Genomic DNA, 20,199 nt, shown 5'->3' on the forward strand with positions numbered 1-20,199 from the left:
TCTGCTCTTTGCCGTCTGGAAAGACACAATAAACATCTTACTAGTGACAGAGACGCGGTCTCCGTTTTCATACCCTCTCAATTTGGAGAGAACTAACAGTCAGGTACCATTACAACTTAAAGACTTCCTATCAACCTGTTAGCTTCCGTGTCTGACTGATTCCGAAAATGGAAGATGGCCTTTTTATCGATACTAAACTCAGGGCCGTTCAGGGCAGTGATCTGTGACTCTGGCAGCTCTGTAAACATCAACACACTTGATTTTTTTTTTTTTTTTAAACATCATTTCCCGTTGCGCTTGTTCCACTGTTTCGATCGTAGCGTATGCACCACTCAAACCTGTCCGGCGGAAGTTGTGCTCCCGGCCTTGTCACAAAAGAAATGGCGAGCGGTATCGGCAGTGAGTAATATTTTCTAACTCTTTCTCAATCTGCTTTGTGATTTACAGCAAAAATCTAACATTAAAAAACCCAAACGGTGCAGTTATTCTCTTTTAGGTGGTCCCATTAACGTCGTTGTTTGATTAAAAACGTTACACCGTGTAGCTGTGTGTCTCTCATGAATGGGTCCCCCGTCATCAACAGTGCTAAGCTAACGCTACTATTCAAACATTAGCTAACTATGTTATTGGAGCTGTGGCTTATGACTTATGACTTAAGACTATTTTGTGTTTCTTTTATCTTGTTTTTTAAATTGTATTCAAGCGCCAGCATTTGTAAATATATATATATATATATATATATATATATATTGCAATAATTAATCTTAATAGCGACATGACGCTAGTATCGTCAGTGTAGCTAACGGTAGCTAGCTAACTTTGATAAATAATAAAATCTGTAAGTCATGTAATAGCGATTTATATCGTTTACCTTTACCTCATAGACACACCGCAGGCCGTATGGGCCTTAAACGAAATGACTCGCAAAAACAAAACAAAACAAAACAAAACAAACAAAACAAACAAACAACAAAATCAGCCCGACAAAACATGAATTTAACTTACCGGGCACTGTAAGTTAGTATTTTGTCTCGGTTTTTCGTGTTTGTGTTCTTTGTTATGTGTGTATATTTTGACGAGTATGTCTTGAGTTTATTGTTTTAAGACAGAATAAGCCCAAATTGAGCAGCTCAAAGTACCAACAAAAAGTGCAGTGATTTCTCAACGTTTTAGCAAAACACGGTAATAAACCGGTGGCTGTTAGGAATACCTGGCCATGTTGTGATGTCTCCGCATATTTGTACTTTTTTTTTCTCCACAGAACACAAGATACTGAACGTGGGGCCGACGGAGCCCTGGTCAGTCCGGGAGAAACTGTGCCTGGCTTCCTCTGTTATGAGGAGTGGCGACCAAAACTGGTAAAAAGAAAACCTACTCAAAAATAGAACAAAATACGAGCAGATTTCTCTCTGTTGTATTTGAAACATTCATATGATGGGTGGGTTGCAGGAACACAGTAACAAAGAGAGATGGAATGTGAGAGAGTTTTGCTTCTAGTAGCACAGACCGTAAATGTCATGGATACACCATCTACCATATTTTCTTCAATATATCTCTGATCTTGTAATTTTCTCAGTTTGTGCAGTACAACAGCTAAACAGATTAATCCTACTGCCACAAAAAGATTAAACTCACCTAAACATGCAGTACAGATGTATCATCAGCCCTTATGTCTTTACATTGAACCTTTGGATAGCCAGTATTGTGTGCATTTGATATTATTAATCACTACAGTGAGATGGCTAACAGAAGGAGAAAAAAAATCTGTATGGAAAAAGTGTTTGGAAAGAATCATACAAATTGGTTCATGGCACCGATTTTCTTGATTTTAACATCTGAAGGTTTTTTTCCCTAAGCTTCAACAACAATGATCTACATTCAGAAAACAGAGCATCAACCCACATTACTACACAGTTGGATTCACAGTTGGAGTGTAAGAGGCAGACTGAAGGTTGTCCTCTTACAAAATGAGCTGCAGGCAAATATTAGCTCACACGTGATCTGGTTATGTGCATCCTTTAGGACATAGTGCAAGAAATGTGCTACTAGTATGATTGTAAAACAGGCCATCTGAATTCTCACCACTAGAGGTCAGGTTTGGACAAGTTATAGTGTCTGAACAGTGACAGGTAGGATCTCAGACAATGGTGTTACATATCCTTGACCACCAATAAGCAGTTTGTAAGAGAAGATCAGTATCGATCTAATCTTTTTTTCTTTCTTTCTTTTTTTTTTTTAAACAATTAATGACTATCAGCCGAATCTTTCTAAAATGTAATTAGAAAATAATATATGAACAGTCAGAAATGGATCATTGTGGAAGCATTTTGTGTTTTCTGTGAAAAGTTCCAGTGCTGATGATCAGGGACAATGATAGGGATTTTTTTTATTTATTTTTTTCCCCCAACCACATCCTGGACTTCTTTCACCCATATGCATTTGTTCCTAATGTAAATGCATGTCTAAAGTCACCACACGCATTTATTTTCAGATTGTCTTCTCAGCATGTGTGTTTATTCTGAGGAATCTCGTTGTCTTCCAGGGTGTCTGTGAGTAGAGCAATCAAGCCTTTCTCAGAGCCTGGTCGTCCGCCTGACTGGTTCTCACAGAAGGTGAGACAGCCGCAAACCTACACAGCACTTTATCCATTTGTTTCTTTCACTATCCAATTCTTAAATTATGTGTTCTTCAAAGATAGGATGTTGTCTTTTATTGTCAGCATTTCATTCAAGATAACACATTTTCTCTTACATCAGCACTGTGCCTCACAATACTCCGAACTACTGGAAGCCACAGAAGCACCAAAGTTAGTGCTACAAGACACACTCATCTATGTGCAGAATCATGATAATGATTTTTTAAAAACCATGAGTAAAATATTTTGAAAGATGTCTTAAAGTCTTTGTGCCTTCTTTGCTCCAGGCGTAAGCGTGGCGAGAAAGGTGAGGTGGTTGAGACCATTGAAGATGTCATCGTTCGTAGGCTGACTGCTGAGAGGATAGAGGAGCTGAAAAAACTACTACGAGACACACAAGAGCAGTACAGGTAGATACACACCTAAAAGAAAGACCCTTGATAACTGTGAGATGGGACCTTTAACCTCCCTGTGATTTCTGTCCTGACAGGAAGTTGAAGAAGGAGGTGGATCTGATACAGACAGGTCATATGGACTCCCAGCTGAAGGAGCTGTGGGCAGAGATCACACTGTGAGCCATCAGACTTTTCTTCTGTTTGATGCTAATTGTTTTGATTAATTTATGACTATGTATTTGATATGGGACCTACAGCATGTTCAAATACCAACATATACCCAGCTGTTTAATTCAATTCTTTGGTCCAGAAAGCAAAATATCTCAACTTTTGGATGGATTGCCACACAATTTGGTGCAGACATTCCTGGTCCCCTGGGAATGAATCTGAATAACTTTGGCAATCCCCTGACTTTTCATGTAGCGTCACCAGCTGGTCAAGATGTCCTATTGTCCAACTTTTTGTTACATGAGAAGGTTTCTGAAAGCACTAAACATGACACTCAAAATGTTTAGTCTTGTTTTCACATTTACTGGCCATAATATCTTACAGCTAGCTGTTTAGTAAAACTATAGTCTCTGTTGGGCAGTGAGCAATGACACCTTAACAGTAGTTCTTAAAATAGAGGAGAAGGTTTCCCAGTTGGCTTTGGGATTCAAACTTGCAGCTTTTCAGCCACAATCTTTTCCTTTATTTCTGCTACCATCTCCCCAAATTGTCGATCATTTGATTGTTTGTTTTTCCAACTCCAGAAAGAAGAAGCAGGATGAGGAGGAAGCAGAACAGAAGAGGAAAGCTACAGAAACAGCATACCAAGGTAGATTTATTCTGCACACTGTGAAGGCCTTGCTTCGAATTATGTATTTTTTCCTCTGGAAATCCAATATGTTGGATCATATAGGTATTTATTGTGAACTTCACATGTATCTTTGATAGGTGATTCCATTGTATCATTCCTCCTACATTGCCTGGCATGCTATAATAGAAATTTTGACGGTGCATTAGAATATAATAAATTTCACCATATTTCTGTCAATATATCCATATGCCAGATACATCTGTTTTTCAATGCGTGAGAGCTTTATCTGCGACTTTGCCGAGATAAGCGTTTCAGTGTTGTATGGTTTTATAACATTGTTAAGATCAAAGAAAAACTGATGCAAAATTGCAGACACAAAATAATCTGTGAAATCTTACATTATAACAAGGTCCATGTAGACATAACATCAAAACAAACAAAGAAGATGTAGCAGGACAGGGGTTTTTGCACAATTATATTCCAGTGAAGGCTTTCTCAGACTTAATGCAGTAAATCTGCAACTACTAGAATGCTTTGCTCTGGCCTCTTCTTGGAATATTTCTTTTTTACTTGTTAAGACAAGGGGTTGTTTCTCTGATATGCTGGGGATGGAATGACAGTGCTATCATATGATGCCTTGCTCATGATTTCTGTGTTGCAGTTTTTTTTCTAATTCCTAGAACGAAGTTCCCTCACAAAATGGATCATTCTATTCTCACCCTCTTTGACCCTCTGTCTCCGTCACAGCTCGTCAGGCGATGAAAAACACACCTAAGCGTCTGCCCAGTGTAACTGTACGTTCTCCTCTGGGTGCCAGCCCGCCGACGCTGGATTCTCAGGCCGACTCTTCGGTCCCCACACCACCCATGGATACAGGAGGTGTTGCCTCTGATGACACCACCACCCACTCAGTTGTAAGTAACTCATATAGAATAGTGTTTGCCATATGTACGCATTTAAAAGTGACGATATACCAAGGTACAGTTTTTCTGTACTTGTAACACAAAATAATTCCACAGAATATAATGGTACTCACTGGTACTTCAGTTGACAGAAGTATAATTTATGCTTCAATTAAATGGATTTTGTCACTGTCACATGTTCTGTAATTCAATGTCAAGTTGTCTGGTCAAATTACACTCTGTTGTGTCTGTTTAAAATAATATCTTGACTTTGAATTCAGCACTGACTTTGCTGTGGATTCCACAAATTTGCTTATTATGAGTCCATGGAAAAAGCTCAACTCAAATCATGGTGTTACTGGCGAACACAGCACCTCCTAGAAGGAAATATTTCCAATATTGTGGCTAACTGTGCCAGCCACTCTCCCTGATTCTTTGCTGCCTCTGCCAGGCCCAGGGGATCGGAGTTTTTCTACCAGTGACAGACGCTCCAGGCCCCGGGCCCAAAGATGGAGGACTGGCTACTCTAGTAGATGACTCACCACAGAAGAGGCTCCTGACCCAGAAGGCCACACCACCACCCTCACCTCTTTTGTCAGAGCTGCTGAAAAAGGGCAACCTCATCTCAGCTAGCCCCCGCCTGGTAAGTGGCACCATAGTTTGGATGATAACATCCAAGGGTACAAGAATACCAGAAAATGAAAGTGAACAAGACTCAGTTTTAACTGCCTCAAAGTTGCTGTACTTTTTTCCTATACCCTATAAATACCAATTTATGAAATGCTACCTTTTAAAATGTCAGTACAAAAGGAAATCATGGAATATCACATTTAACTGTTGGTTAATCTTGATGAGGATATACAGTTAGGTCCATAAGTATTTGGACAGTGACACAATTCTCCTAGCTTTGCCTCTGTACACCACCATGATGGATTTGAAATGAAGCCATCAAGATGTGATTGAAGTGTAGACTTTCTGTTTTAATTCAAGGGGTTTAACAAAAATATCACATTAACTGTTTAGGAATTACAGCCATTTTTATACATAATCCCTTGTTTTCTGAGGCCCAAAAGTAATTGGACAAACCAACATAATTATAAGTATCAGGATTATTTTTAATACTTGGATGAAAATCCTTTGCAGTCATTGACTGCCTGAAGTCTGGAACTCATGGACATCACCAAATGCTGAGTTTCCTCCCTTGAGATGCTTTGCTGGGCCTTTACTGCAGCTGCCTGACTTGGCCATTGAAGAATATTCCATTTCTTTGTCTTGAGTCATTATCCATCTGTACTGTGAAGCACCGTCCTATCACTTTTGCAGCATTTGGCTGACTGAGCAGATATTATAGCCCTGTACACTTCAGAATTCATCCTGCTTCTTCTATCAGAAGTCACATCATCAATAAACACCAGTGACCCAGTTCCATTGGCAGCCATACATGCCCCCACCATGTTTGACAGATGATGTGGTTTGCTTTGGATCATGAGCTGTTCATTTCCTTCTCCATACTTTTCTCTTCCCATCATTCTGGTCCAAGTTAATCTTGGTTTCCTCTGTCCAAAGAATCTTGTTCCAGAACTGAGCAGGTTTTTATAGATGTTTTCTGGCGCAGTCTAATCCGGCCTAATCCGACCATATATTGAGAGTTCCCATGAACAGCTACCACATAAAAATTCAAGACTAAGAATCAACTCCAGACCTTTCACCTGCTGGAGGGAATAGGCCTCACCTGGTCTTGAAACTGTCAGTCAATGGTCCAATTAATTTTGAGCCTTTTGAAAATGAAGGACAATGTATAAAAATGGCTGTAATACCTAAATGGTTAATGCTATATATATACCCTCTGCAAACACACATATATATATATATATATATATATATATATATATATATATATATATATATATATATATATATATATATATATATATATATATATATATATATATATATATATATATATATATAAAAGAGGCAGAGGCAAAACTAGGAAAATTGTGCACTGTCCAAATACTTATGGACCTAACTGTGGTGATTGTCATGTATTCATTCTTGTTTTGGTGAATTTTAATTTTAAGAAGCAGTGATTCACAGGCAGCAGATCTCACTGCAATATTCAAAATCAACATCAATTCATATTATTTATATTCTTTCATAGTGGGTTTTTTTTTTCACAGTACTGGATTAAAAACTCATTTTGCAGTCTTTTGTATTTGTTGATGTCAGGTTGTGGAGGGAGACTCAACTGGAAACCTCACTAATGGACTACAGACAGCCACTGCAGCCACTGCCCTACCACCTGGTCATGAGGTCATCACAGGTAAATATACTTTGTATGACTAGTCATGCATGCGCACACTTAGGCACATTTCCTGCTTTTTAGAATGTGTTATTGAATAATGCCTTACTTACTCAAAGGATTATTCTGGGAGAACACCACACTGCCTTTTATTGCTCAATGGGTAGAACATAGCACACTTGCTTTGTTTGCTGTTTGGCTGCTACCCAGAGACATATATTCATGGAGCTTTCAAAACATGCAATATCTCCTGACTCTACACTTTGTTGTCAAATGTTGTATGTAGTCAATAGACACACATAATACAGTTACAAGGTAGTTTAAAAAACAAAGAAACACATACAATCAGGCATCATGGTGACATATATTGTGATCACAACACCACCAGATCCCTTTCCATTATATTACTTATAACGCAAGAGTGCAGTGAGGTTTTTATTGTGCGCTTATGTTTTTATTTACTCTTCTGTGTGTTTGCAGAGGGTGAAGCAGAAGCTGCAGTAAAGGCAGAGCTGGGTGAGGAGACGGGATTAGTAGAAGAGGACCTTGTAGCAGTGTCTTATATGGGAGACGAACTGGACCTGGAGACCGTAGGAGACATTATTGCCATCATAGAGGAGAAGGTACGGTAGATGCTATATCATTGAGTAAAAAAAAAGGTCAAAATTTGGTCATCATTTTGCCTCATTCGACCTGCTGTCATCAATTCCCAGTACAGAAAACATCCACTGGGTAAAACATTATATATAACATTAACAACATTTGCTCAGTCATGGAGATCACATAGGGTATTATATGCTAGTTGTGATTCAGCAAATAATAATTAGTTTTCCTCCCTCTTTTCTGTCTGTCTATCTCGATTATCTCTATCTACCCTCTCTGCCCTCCCGTCCTTCCTCCTAGGTTGATGATTCTGTGGAGGCTTTGGATGCAGCAGCAGTAGAAGCAGCACTCTCTCTGTGTGAAGAGGCTGTTTCCGAGGGACACACCCTCCCTGGCCCCTGGGAGACCCAGGAGCTGAAGACTTCAGATCCTACACCCACAGTCCGAGACGCCAACCCCACACAGGAACCTCAGGATGTGACCGCAATGTCAGCCCCGACTCCTGCAAGCACAGAGACCCACAACCAACCAGAAACTAAAAGAGAAGAGCAACTTAAAGGAAACTGTGAGGGACCTGAGGTGACAGGAAGTGATGTCATTTCTTCTGTTGCCTCTGATGACGGTGCTACAGGAATTGAGGTTATGGAGGTGGGGGCGACAGGGAAGGAGGCCACTGAACCAACAGTGAAGAGTGAAGCAGAGGAGTGGAGCCAGCCTGAGCCCAACCCACCTTGCCTAGGTGAGTTGTGTGCACACACACACACACACACAGACTCACACACAAACGCACAAACACAAATCATGCTCACGTGTTTATGTTTTTAACCCTCTTCTCATTTTTGTTCCACAGACTCTGAGGACAGCTCTGTATCTGGGAAAGAGTCCAAGGTAACACACTTGTGCATACTTACATACAGGAACATCCTTTGTAAATTGCAGTCATTGTACTTGTTTGCGTGTTTTTTCCAGGAGGTGAAAGAGGAGGAGGCAGGCAGTGAGGGTGACCCTGAAGAAGGGATGGAGCTGAAGGAGGAGTGTGGGGAGGGGCCCTATCTGTCGGAGGTGGAGCGAGCAGCCAGCGAGAGTGAAGACGGCTATGGCCCGCCGTCCCAGCGCTACACGGCCGATTCACTGGCCAGCAGCCCGGCCTCTTCTTCCCAACTGTAGGTTTCCTTTACGGTTGCAGAAATGATGTGACACATGTTGTGCCATAATAACCATTTTTATCTACTTGAACTGTATAGTGGTAAAGTGATTATCTCAGGGAAATGTCCTGAGATGACCTCTGCCTTTACTGCAACAAAACATTTTAAGTGAACTCCTGCATTAAAACTAGATAGAGCTTAGCCGGCATTTTTCATGAATATTCATGTCAGGACCTCTGAATCAGATTAGGGCTCCATTTCTCTGAGCTAAGCAGTGTGTGACTGCTGACATCAAAATTTCTAACAGCATGGGCTTTTGTCTCTTTGCCACTTGGGGTTTCTCTTTTGCTTTCCATTTCCATTCACTGTGGACTTTACAATCCTCTCTTCATTTCCCACTCACTTCCTCTCTCCTCCTCCTGTCCTGCTCTGTTTTTCTGCATCAGATCTACATGTGGTGAGGACCAGGAGGCAGTCCAGGCACAGAAGATCTGGAAGAAAGCCATTATGCTGGTGTGGAGAGCTGCGGCCAATCACAGGTAGAGCTTCTGGGCCTATCCAAGACTCGATAATCAATCGGTCTTTGTTGGTCAAAATACTTAAGCAATACCTCACAGTCAGTCTCACTTGGAAAGATTTTTTTTTTCTTTTTTGCTCCTTCAGTTTTGATGTTATAACCAAATCAACTTGATTGTATTGAGCTTTTTTTGTCATTAAATAGCAGAGAGCTTTCTTATCTATAAATCAACCATATTAGGTCCATTCATGTTACAGTACATCATGATAATACCATCATAGTACCAAAACCACATAGCCAGCATTCTACAAAAAAACTGATATCATGAGAGCTATTTCCTGAGCTCAACCTCAATACACCTAATATATTTTTGACAAGTCGCACAAAAAGATGTGTGATATATTTTTTATCTAATCAGTTATTTTTTATGTACATTTTATCTTCCAACCTGATGGTACTAAATTCAGCTATTTTATTGTAATTTAATATAGGCATGAATATATTTTTCCTGCAAACAGTCAGAGTGGGATCAAAATCAGTCTTGAAAACGTACCTTGTACAATTTCTATGCGATGTAATGTAATGTAGAATGCAAACTCCTCCCAAAGTGATTTAAAAATCCCAACATTCCCAGAAACAATACCAGCAACATGACTTTGATCAACTTACAACCCTCTACAGCCTTTATACTATACTTACTTTTTTCGGTAAAGTTTTAAAATTTGTGTTGAAAGTTTTCCCTCTAAGTGCAAACAAAAGAGGACACAAGAGTTATGCTCACTACTATCCTTGCAGCCAATAGTAGGCAAAGATTTGTGAAACAAGTGCAGAAATAAGAAAGACACTTATCAGGGCTAATTCTAGGCAAAACTCCTTAGTCTTCAAGTTCTTGATTTAACGTTTTAGTTTCTTTGTGCCTTTTCTGTTGACTGACTTTGTAAAACATTCATGCACAGTGTTCTAAAAATTACATGGTAGTTTTCCCCTTTTTCTTCTTAACAAACCTGTCAGTGCAGTGAAACTGATTTTTCACACCTTTGGAGAAGCAAAATGTAGGTAGATTTAGTTACAGGAAATAGTCTGCAGAAAAAGGGTCTCATGGCAGCTGTTTTAAGGGGAAACCGGATTTTTACTGTTGCTGATGTCCTGTGTCTCTCAGGTATGCCAGTGTCTTCCTGCAGCCTGTGTCAGATGACATCGCCCCCGGTTACCACAGCATCGTACACAGGTCTGGCCTCACACGCATGCAATCACTTGCTTTTTTAGTGAAATTACAATCACAGGCTGTTAATCTGGTTCAAAGAGTTTTATAAGCTTTCTCCCCAGAGTCCTACAAAGTTGTGTGTTATGTTTTTGTTGCACAAGTAAGCTTGACAGGCCATGGAGCCTAATGTGTGTTAAGATCAGCCCTCAACAAAATTAACCTTTGCAGCTAACACTAGTGAAATTGATTGTTGATGGTTCATAGTAGACACAGACTTTAATGCAAACATCTCCCTCTGCCCTGTGACTCCTACCACTCATCCTGTTCCAGACCCATGGACCTGTCGGCCATAAAGAAGAACATTGAGTCCGGTGTGATCCGTACGACAGCCGAGTTTCAGCGAGACATCATGCTGATGTTTCAGAATGCCGTCATGTACAACTCGTCGGACCACGACGTGTACCACATGGCGCTGGAGATGCAGCGTGATGTCCTGGAGCACGTCCAGCAGTTCCTGGCCACCCAGCTCATCATGCAGACCTCAGAGAGCGCCATCTCCGCCAAGAGCCTCCGCGGCAGGGAGGGAAACCGTAAGCCAGGAGAACCGGCTGAGAAGGTGGGTTGGGTGACTTGGTAGGGGTAAAATTAGGATTCCCTTATAAGTCTGTCAAAGTGTCAAACAAGTCTCATTTTGATAAAGAACTCTATGAAGACTACAAATCCTCAAATTTCACCGTTAATGTTCCTAAATTGAACTGTGAAATGTGTTGAGTGTGAAAACATCAACAGTGCATGTGTACCAGAATATGGGTGTGCAATAGCAAAATCATTGAGTCTTGTTTGAGGCCTCTATAATGTTGCAGTCTGTCTCCTCTTCCTTGTTCGTAGGCCAGAGTTATTAATTCAGTTCACAAATGTGATGATTTTTAGAGATAACATGAAAAATTCAAATTAACTGCACAACTCTGAGTAGGTGTCCAGTTTCAGAGTGAAAAAAAGTATCAACCTGTCCACAGAAACTTGTCAAACCCCTCCTGTTGCATAGTCCACTTCTTAACTATCCATCTGTCTATATTGACATTAGGAGAAAGCACGTGTCGATTTGCACACTAAAGCACTTTGCTCCTACTCCTCCATATCCTTGATCAACCCTGATTGTGCAGAGTGCGGGTCCTTAGGCCTCTACCTGGGAGCCATTTTGATAGATGAACAGTACCATAAAACAGATTGGGGCTTTTTAAGTGAGCGGATCATTGCTTAAAGACCTGCATGTGACTTGTGAAAGTTTGTCTTGTAGCAGCTCTGAAACCTAAGTGCTGTAATTCAAAATGATACTAGACACTGGAAATAACATAACATCAGTTGAATTCAGGCTACTTTTGTGTTTATGAATCTAGGGGAATATATTTGAAATATTTGCATTATCATATTCACAATGTACCAAAGTCAAACATGCACACACACTGTTGAAAACATGGGACACTTGAGACATCTGATCAACACCTCCTTCTGCTTGCCATAATGTGCTTCAGTGGATTGATTCCTGGTCTTGACTTCCCACCTGATTCATGTCCTGCATGCTGGCTGCACCTCTCCTCGCTAACTTCTGTCTGTCTGCATCTGCCTGTCACTGACTCAGCTGTTTGTCTACCCCTGTCTGACTGTATATCTGCTGTGGTTTGCATACACTATATCCGCAGTGAATTTTTTTTTTTGCGTGTGTGTGTCTGTGTGTTTATTACTTACTGCATGAATGTGGGAGTCTTGAGTGTGTGTTTAACAGGGTCCCTTCTACTCTTGGCATTTTTTTTTTTTTTTTTTGAAGTATCAAGGAATTTTAAAAAGTCATTTCCCGAGAGGGAAAACCTGAGAATGTGCTACATTTTCTTGGAAAGTCTAAACAAGTTTGAATTTTTGCAAATGGTTTATTTACAGAATATATTTGGCAAGTTGAATGATTTAATCTTTGTTTGGCTGATTCTCCACAGCAAGCTCAACTAGAGTGGATGTAAGACTGTCACTTTATTTTTAGAACTCTACTTACCTGAAGAATATCAATATATAACATTTGTAGCTCATAAAAGTGCTGTGACTGAATGAAAGTCAAGATATTTTTCACACAAGCCATGATGGGAACTGTGGTATGGTGTTTGTGAGCTGTGTTAAAGACATGTTAGTGTGTATGGGCGTGCGCTTGCCTTCTTGTGTATGTTGCCCGATTGTGTGTGTTCGTCGTTAATCTCATTATTTATGATCTGCATATGGGAGTGTGAATGTGGATACCTGTGTTTTTAAGGTTGTGTGAAGACTTAGAGGTGTTTGTCTTGTGCAGCGGTCAAATGGACTCCTGTCCCTCAGCGTGCTTCTGTGTTTGACGCAGACTTGTATGAAACTTGCTTCTCACGCACATGTGTGTCTTTTCTCTCTTTCTCACTCCAATGTTTGTCCTCCTACAGGACAGTGTCCCAATGGCCTCTCCTGCTTTCCTTCTCTCTCTCTTTGTAAGTATTCAGGTTCTCCCTCAGATTTCATCAGAACCAGGCCACGCTCCGTACACGCTTGTTTCAACGCAAACATACACACTATTCACACCTCAGTCTGTACCTCTCATCTGTTCTTTTCTTTCTCTCAGTTCAGTTGTATGTTAGTGGGATGAAAGGAAGAAAACCTGTTGTAAGAATAAAAGTCTTACGTATTTAAATAATTATCAGAGCCACCATTACTGATGTTAACCAATAATATAACTGCAAATTTTCAGTAAAATTTGAACAGTTCCCATATTATATTATGGATTATAGCCTAAATATGAACAAAATTCAAGCTTTAAAATCTAAAATTGAATTTTTTCTATCTCCCATTCAACATGTATCTTGGCCAACAATACAATTGGCCAACGTATTGTTATCAGATTTTATTTTTTTTTAATCCCATATATTGTTATTAAATCTTAATATAAATTTTAAGGCTCTGTAACACTAGATATTAATGATTAAATAAGAAAGAGTTAAACTCAAAAATAAAAAAACATCCAAAATATTATTTATTGATAGTTGAATTGGTAATCAGGACTGTTTGGCAGATTTAATTCACATTTGCCAGGTGACAATAGCAAACAGATCTGCAACAGTTGTCATATTTTGATTTAAAATATTGCTCAATACTGATTGGGGCACGCAAATACATGACATCACCTTTTTTCTAACTGAGCCCCACCCACTTCAAAACCAGTAAGAAGAGCACAAAGAAAAACACAAATATAGAAATCTCTCATTGATATAACTTAAAATGTATTAACTAACTTAACTTTGTGGGACCCGGACAATATCTTTTAGTAAAGATCTGATTTTTTGTTTGTGTTCTATTTTAATTTTGTTTTGCTTAAACACAGTACAACTTCCTTGACATTTCAGACTTGGGACTGTTCCTCTAACGTTTCTTTGTTTTTTCTGTTTGTGGAAAGTAGTTTTTCTAGTCAGTCAGTTTTTACAACCGTTTTGATGGCAAGATGAAAGACTGTATTGCTCCATTATTGTCATTAAGGGACTAAATGTTCGTGTCACATACTTAGTAATCCCGAGGGGGAAAAAAGCAAAAACACTATCAGTACCCAGCCGTACTCAGCTACATAGATGTGTGTCATTGAAAAGAATTAAAGGCCACTCTCACTCCTGCTCTTTCTTACAGTTTCACACACATGCCTTCAAATATCACTGTCCGTGTCACCCTCATAAACTTTTAGTTCTGTATGGACACAATATTCTCTCTCACACACACACACACACACACACACACACACACACACACACACAAACAGGATCCAGTAACCTTTCATCACCCAAGCTTCCGTCGACCGTCGGTTAATGATCCCATGCTGGTTTCCTGTGTTTTTCTGTTTACGTGCGATTGTCCGTGTCTCTGCATGTTCTAATTTGTTTTCTCCTTCTTTTCTGTTCAAATCTTTCTTTTTCTTTCTCACCATTATTTTTTTTTATGTTCTTCATTTGGGGAGGAAGCCTTCCGAAGTGGACTGTGCTGTGTTTTTGTGCGGAGCTCTATCACGTGAGGAGGCCCGCCACCGGGCCTGCCTTCACAATGTCCGACTGACCACTGACCTTTCCACTTTTATGTTAATTCTTTCTCCTGCTCTCTCTCTTTCTTTTTCCGTTTCTCCTCATCTGTCTCTCTGCTGCAGGACGGAGGCACCCGGGGTCGCCGTAGTGCCATGGAGGCTGACCTCAAAATGAAGAAATAGACTGAGATTTCAGAGAATGAGACACTTTGAGAGCAGAAAGGCCACTTTGGAATGAGGGAATGAGGGAAGGTGGAGCTGAATACTTACTGGTCACTTTGGTTGTTTTCTGAAGAGGACTGCAGTCTCTGTGTGCCTGATGTGTGTCTGCGTATATACACACTTAGTCATTCGTGCTTTGGCGTAGATGAGGGTATGTGTGTCTGTGTGTGTCTGAGAGAGCCGCAGAGAGTTTCCTCTGCTCCAGTTCATATGATTGGTTAATGTCCAGCGCTATGGGATTTTACTCCAGGACAAACAAGCCAGCGCACCACTTTCCCCAAGTATCATTTCACCAGCGAAGGTAGTAAGTCATCATTTCCTCCAGCTGACATGGAACAGCAAAGGACTCTGTGGAAAGAGAGAAAAAGAACATTTACACCAGCAAAAGTTTGTTTGGGATCCAATGATAAAGGGCAGGTGATTTTTACTTGCCATATTTCTATCATGTTGAATCGTGGATGCATTAATACTAGTGGGTTGATTGAGCGGTTTGAGTGTCTTGCACCAAAACGTGCCCTGCGTATATGGGCTGAAAATACACTAGACAGCAACAACAACCAGGATGGCCACATGACAAACCATACTGTACAGTTTTCACGAATACAAAATGAATACTACTGGTACTACTGGCACCAGGACCATTTATCAGTCTGATCACTACTAAAATGTTATAGTGAGATCCACTAATCACACATCTTTAAAATAGGATTTTCTGCCTTTCTCATTAATGCAACGAGGATGTCTTTCTACATTAAGAAAATCAGACGTCACTTGACTGGTTGTTATCTGCTGTGTTTAGTAACAGATTATAATGCTGCAATCTGTGGGCTTTAAAGGAACATACCGGTGTTTTACATGTTTTAGCACATTAACTGCAAATTGCAGGTACTTTACATTTCTGCTGACCTTTTTCCAAAGCACAGGTTTTAAGTTGGGCTTCTATAAAATTCGGGATACAATTAAATTTAACTTCAAAAACCAACCTCATAACACGCTGGCAAAAACAAAACATGCTTGAGATATGTAATCAGGCGCATTAAACAGTTGTCTTATGTTACAGAGATCATGTATAGTTTTAATCTCGTTGATGGTGCATCCACATACACTCAGGCACCTTAAAAGTATGTCGTCCAAGTCCAGAATGCAAGGTAGCAATTACAGAAGTAGTGGAGTGTATATTGGGCCTTTTTGCATTTGAACGCTTGCTGTTCACCAGCAGACTTTCACATCTTAGATGAAGAGTGTCAGTGCCTTCACTGACGTTTTCAAAACAGTTCCTCAAAATGAATAGAGACCAATGGCTGCCTGTGATGGTAGGAAATCAATCTAAAAAGTGAACATATGCTTTGTGAAACGTTTGGTAGTAATGTAAACTACAGGTGGTGTGTTGCGTTAGTTAAAGGTCTAAAACACAGTATGTGGAAATTGTTGTTGCTGAAATAGTATTGATGCATCTCTACTTGTCACTTAGGAAGTAGCCAGATTTGTGCTATGTAAGTAGCATAAGAAACATGTTTGTGTAATGTTTGTTAGATGGGAGTACAAAAACAAGTTTTGTACCAGTGTGAGGGATCATGTCGAGTTTTGTGTTTGGGTAGCCGATACATGTATCATGTGTTCTGTTGTACATTTGTTAAATAAAAAGATTATCTGATCCAAACCTGAATCAGGGCAGATGGTTGTTTTTGTGGTGGACTAGAGTTGGATGTCTTGATTACACCAGTGTCCCAAATTTTTTTTTTTAAATGTTTGTTACTGGGGGTTTTTGATCTGTCACCAGCCACATTCAGTGTTCTAAATGAATGTATTGAAAAGAAATAGCACACTAAACCTTGTGTAATCATTTTCCCTAAATTGTAGGCAAACCCAAAACTCAAGCTGTGTATTCAAGTCATAAACTACCAGGCACCATCAATATGTTGGCAGCAGTATCTATAGTATGTGTTCAGGGGAGAACATTTCACAAAGAGAGCAAGTTAAGTCGCCAAGTACACTCATGCAAGCATGGGACTTAAAAAAAAAAAAAGTGTTGGGTAACATTTATTTTACAATCACATAAATAACAAGTGTAACAAAAAGTACAGTGTACTTCAGGAGTGAGACCCGCCCATTCCCGGCAAGAAATATTCCTGTTTACAGAATACAGTAAACATTCAACTGCTCTGTGCAAAACTACTGTCAAAGTGGCTACGGAGTGTGGAAAAAACAAGCAGTTTTACCTCCTGCTCTAAGTTAGGCATTCATACATAAAACAAAGAACAATCAACTTCCAGCTAAAATACAAACACAGAAACTCCAGCATTTTCCAGCACATGCCAGGCCAGAGTTGGTGCATGTAGTCTGTCATTTAAACCACGAGGAATAACATTGAAACACACAAAAAAGATGTAAACAGTGAAAATGGGGTTTATTTTCTTAACTTCACCCCTAGTTGAAGTCATGGATGACAGGACTGGCGGAGGAGTAGAGCTTCCTCTTCACCAGCCGGTACTCTGGTCTCAGCTTCAACACCTTGCTGGTTTCGAAGATGTGCATGAGTGGTGGCCAGCTGTTATCCTTGTCTGCCTTGAAGATGACAGACAGTTCAAATGTGGGGGTGACAGTCGGGTCTGGGAAGATGCTCCCCACAGACTTCAGGCCATCTTTGCACTCCACATAGACCCTGATGGTGGCGCCGCGGAGCCCACAGGGCTCGTCGGCCGAGGAGCGCACCACATCCTGGCCGACCCTGCCGGTCATCTGATGAGGCAGCAGCAGCACCTGGCACTGGAGGGTGGAAGCCTTGGCCTCTGTCAGAGCGCGCTCTAGCTGCCGGGTCACATCCTGCTGAAGCAGCCGCTCTTCGCGCCCCAAACCAGCATCCATGTCGGAAACTGTGGAGAGAGACCAAGAGTGTTGTTAGAGTACGGGGCATTAGTCACAGTATACATGGCAGCAAGTGTATTTTTCAAATAGTTTCATATCTATACTGACAGCAACTTGTGGCCGAAGCCATTTCAGTGTATTCCTAGTTTCTCTCTTGAAGGTGTAGTGTTATCCATAACACCACATCTGCCTTCAAGACTTTGACCCTTGCTCTGTCATTTTCCCCTTTTTTTGTCACTATATGTGATCACGTCTCACGTCTTGCAATAACTGCACTGAACTCCCAACAGTCATCAGAATATTGTCTCTGTATCGGCAGCTGAGAGGAGGAGGAGGAGCAGGGCCAACAGCTCAGCCTGTAATCAGCTGATCCCAAGACCTGAATCACTTACATCAGACACATCCCCAGCGGTGAGATTAGCGCGTCTCTCTTTTCTTCCGCCAAACAGTATAGTTCTAGTTCCAATATTTACCTTAGGGTTATTTGAATCATGTTGGCGCATTAATATTTAACCGTGATTAGGTGAACGTTCAGCGGTTTTATAGCTAACTCGGCCAACTAGAACTGACTTTCAACGACTGTTTTAATGAACAACTTTTTGTCGTCTCTTTACTAAAGCACATGTAACTTTTTGAGCAACTTACAGGGCGAGTTGTTCTCCCTCTCATCGCAGCTCTCGACGCTCCCCCTCCGGGCCGAGCTCGCCTTTCGGCCCGGGGACGTGAGCTGGAGGAAGTACTTTCCTATCATCTCTACGACGCTTTCTTCCTCCGACAAGACGGGCACGCCGTGTCCGAAGAGCAGAGCCGCGGTATAGACCATCCCGATCGCTGTCTGCAGTGCTCCGGTGTCTCCTCCACACGCTCGGTCCGTGTCTTCTCCATGTAGCAGGCTAGCTGGGCAGGTGCGTGCGGCGGGCGCAGGGCTTTTATAGCGGAGGAGCTTGCGCGTTGCATCAGCTGAGCGCTCTCGCGCGTGGGCGGGACTGACCGCCTCCGACTAGAAAGTTCCCGACCGGCGGCTCACGCAACATGTCCGGGCATTGCCGGGGGGCTATGCGGCTGAGCCCTGTCACGTACGGCTGACAGCCAACCCGCTCGCCGTAGAGCAATGTAAGTGCAATATGATGCCGCTGCAGTCACTGTGTTGCTTGTAGTCGTGCTCGCCATTGCTTTTCTTTTTCGTAGACGCCGCCCTCCCCCCGCGAACAGCGTGAAAACGAACTGATAATAATTGCTACCGACAATAAGTGAATGTAACGTGGGAGGACGCTCACTTGTGCTTTATTTACACTTTCTACGCCCCAGTTTTACTCTACCACGTTACTCTGACAGGTGTAGTTACACGTTACCGTACAGACGAGAGTTTGCTTTCAAGTCATACACTCAGCTGCCAGTTTATTAGGTACACCTAGCTAAAACGAATGCGTCCGAATACCCCGTAGAGCTGAGACAATCAACTGATTAGTTGATTAGTCCATTGACAGAATATTAATCGACCGCTGTTTTGAGAATCGAGTAATCATTTGTGTCATTTTTTTTTAGGAAAAAATTCAAAAGTCCGCTTGTTCCTGCTCCTCTAATGTGAGGATTTTAGCCTTTTATGTCAGAGAACTGACTTTTTTTTTTTTTTGGACAAAACAAGAAATTTGAAGACAGGGGCTCTTATTTGCTATTTTCTGACATTTCAGAGCCCAAACAACTAACCGATCAATCGAGAAAATAAGCAGCAGAGTAATCAACAGCGAACACAATCGTTGCTTGCAGCCCTTGTCTGCAATAAATCCCGTCTTCATGAAGGAGTTTCGGAGAGGTGTTGATTCAACTTTATAATCATTCTGGCGGCTGCAGTTTGTGGTGATTTTGTATTACGTTATGCTGACATGTGCTTTTTTTTTTGTATTATTATTTTGCCAACCCAATAGAAATAGAATAGTAGAACAGTTCAAATAGAGCTTTTCATTCGAGGAAATCCCTAATTAATCGAAGTTCTTGCCTAGAAAACGTCCTAGAAAATGATAAAGAACTTAAAGACTCATAAAATAAAGTGTTACCTTAGGAAGCTAAAATCAGCTCCATCTCAACCACCAGCCTTAAAATGCTGCTTACATATTAAGTAATAATATAACTGTATAACACTCACAGGGTCCACTTTTCTGCATTAAGAGAACTTTTACTTTTCATACTTTCAGTACATTTTACTAGTAATACTTACTTTTACTTTAATAAGATTTGAATTTTTTTATTAAGTATTGAGGTATTGGCACTTTGACTTAAGTAAAGCATCTGAATACTTAAGATTATTGATAAAATGAACGGGAATACTGTACATGCTGCAACGGAAATCTACCAGCCTGTGACTAATATATGGATCACAAATAACGGGTTCTAAATAAAACTTAATTACATGCAGTTGTCACTTTCAGTGTCATAAGAGAAGTTGATAACCACAACGGAGCAGAGATGCTATTTTTACTACAGATTAAAGGCTACTGCTATGGCTACTAAATTGATATTAAGAAATATATGCTTTTTGACAAC

General features: G+C 40.7%; 2 protein-coding genes across 2 annotated transcripts; one reads left to right on the forward strand and one right to left on the reverse strand.

Annotated features, from left to right (window-relative positions):
- The first annotated feature begins 306 nt into the window (after positions 1-306).
- Positions 307-15,852, forward strand: brd8b (bromodomain containing 8b). The gene is made up of 18 exons (XM_040119533.1): positions 307-399; positions 1,262-1,358; positions 2,543-2,612; positions 2,757-2,806; positions 2,923-3,045; positions 3,126-3,206; positions 3,783-3,847; positions 4,577-4,743; positions 5,183-5,374; positions 6,961-7,054; positions 7,514-7,656; positions 7,937-8,375; positions 8,487-8,524; positions 8,606-8,799; positions 9,228-9,320; positions 10,458-10,526; positions 10,833-11,118; positions 14,695-15,852. The coding sequence occupies exons 1-18, from the start codon at positions 324-326 to the stop codon at positions 14,752-14,754; spliced, it is 2,337 nt and encodes a 778-aa protein (XP_039975467.1). The 5' UTR covers positions 307-323; the 3' UTR covers positions 14,755-15,852.
- A 956-nt stretch (positions 15,853-16,808) lies between these two features.
- On the reverse strand, positions 16,809-18,585 carry si:ch211-39i2.2 (uncharacterized protein LOC449866 homolog). The gene is made up of 2 exons (XM_040119534.1): positions 18,304-18,585; positions 16,809-17,666 (listed from the first exon to the last, which is right to left on the reverse strand). The coding sequence occupies exons 1-2, from the start codon at positions 18,479-18,481 to the stop codon at positions 17,221-17,223; spliced, it is 624 nt and encodes a 207-aa protein (XP_039975468.1). The 5' UTR covers positions 18,482-18,585; the 3' UTR covers positions 16,809-17,220.
- Between the last annotated feature and the right edge of the window lie 1,614 nt (positions 18,586-20,199).

The sequence above is a fragment of the Xiphias gladius genome, chromosome 23 (genome assembly GCF_016859285.1).
Source record: "Xiphias gladius isolate SHS-SW01 ecotype Sanya breed wild chromosome 23, ASM1685928v1, whole genome shotgun sequence".
Lineage (NCBI taxonomy): Eukaryota > Metazoa > Chordata > Actinopteri > Istiophoriformes > Xiphiidae > Xiphias > Xiphias gladius.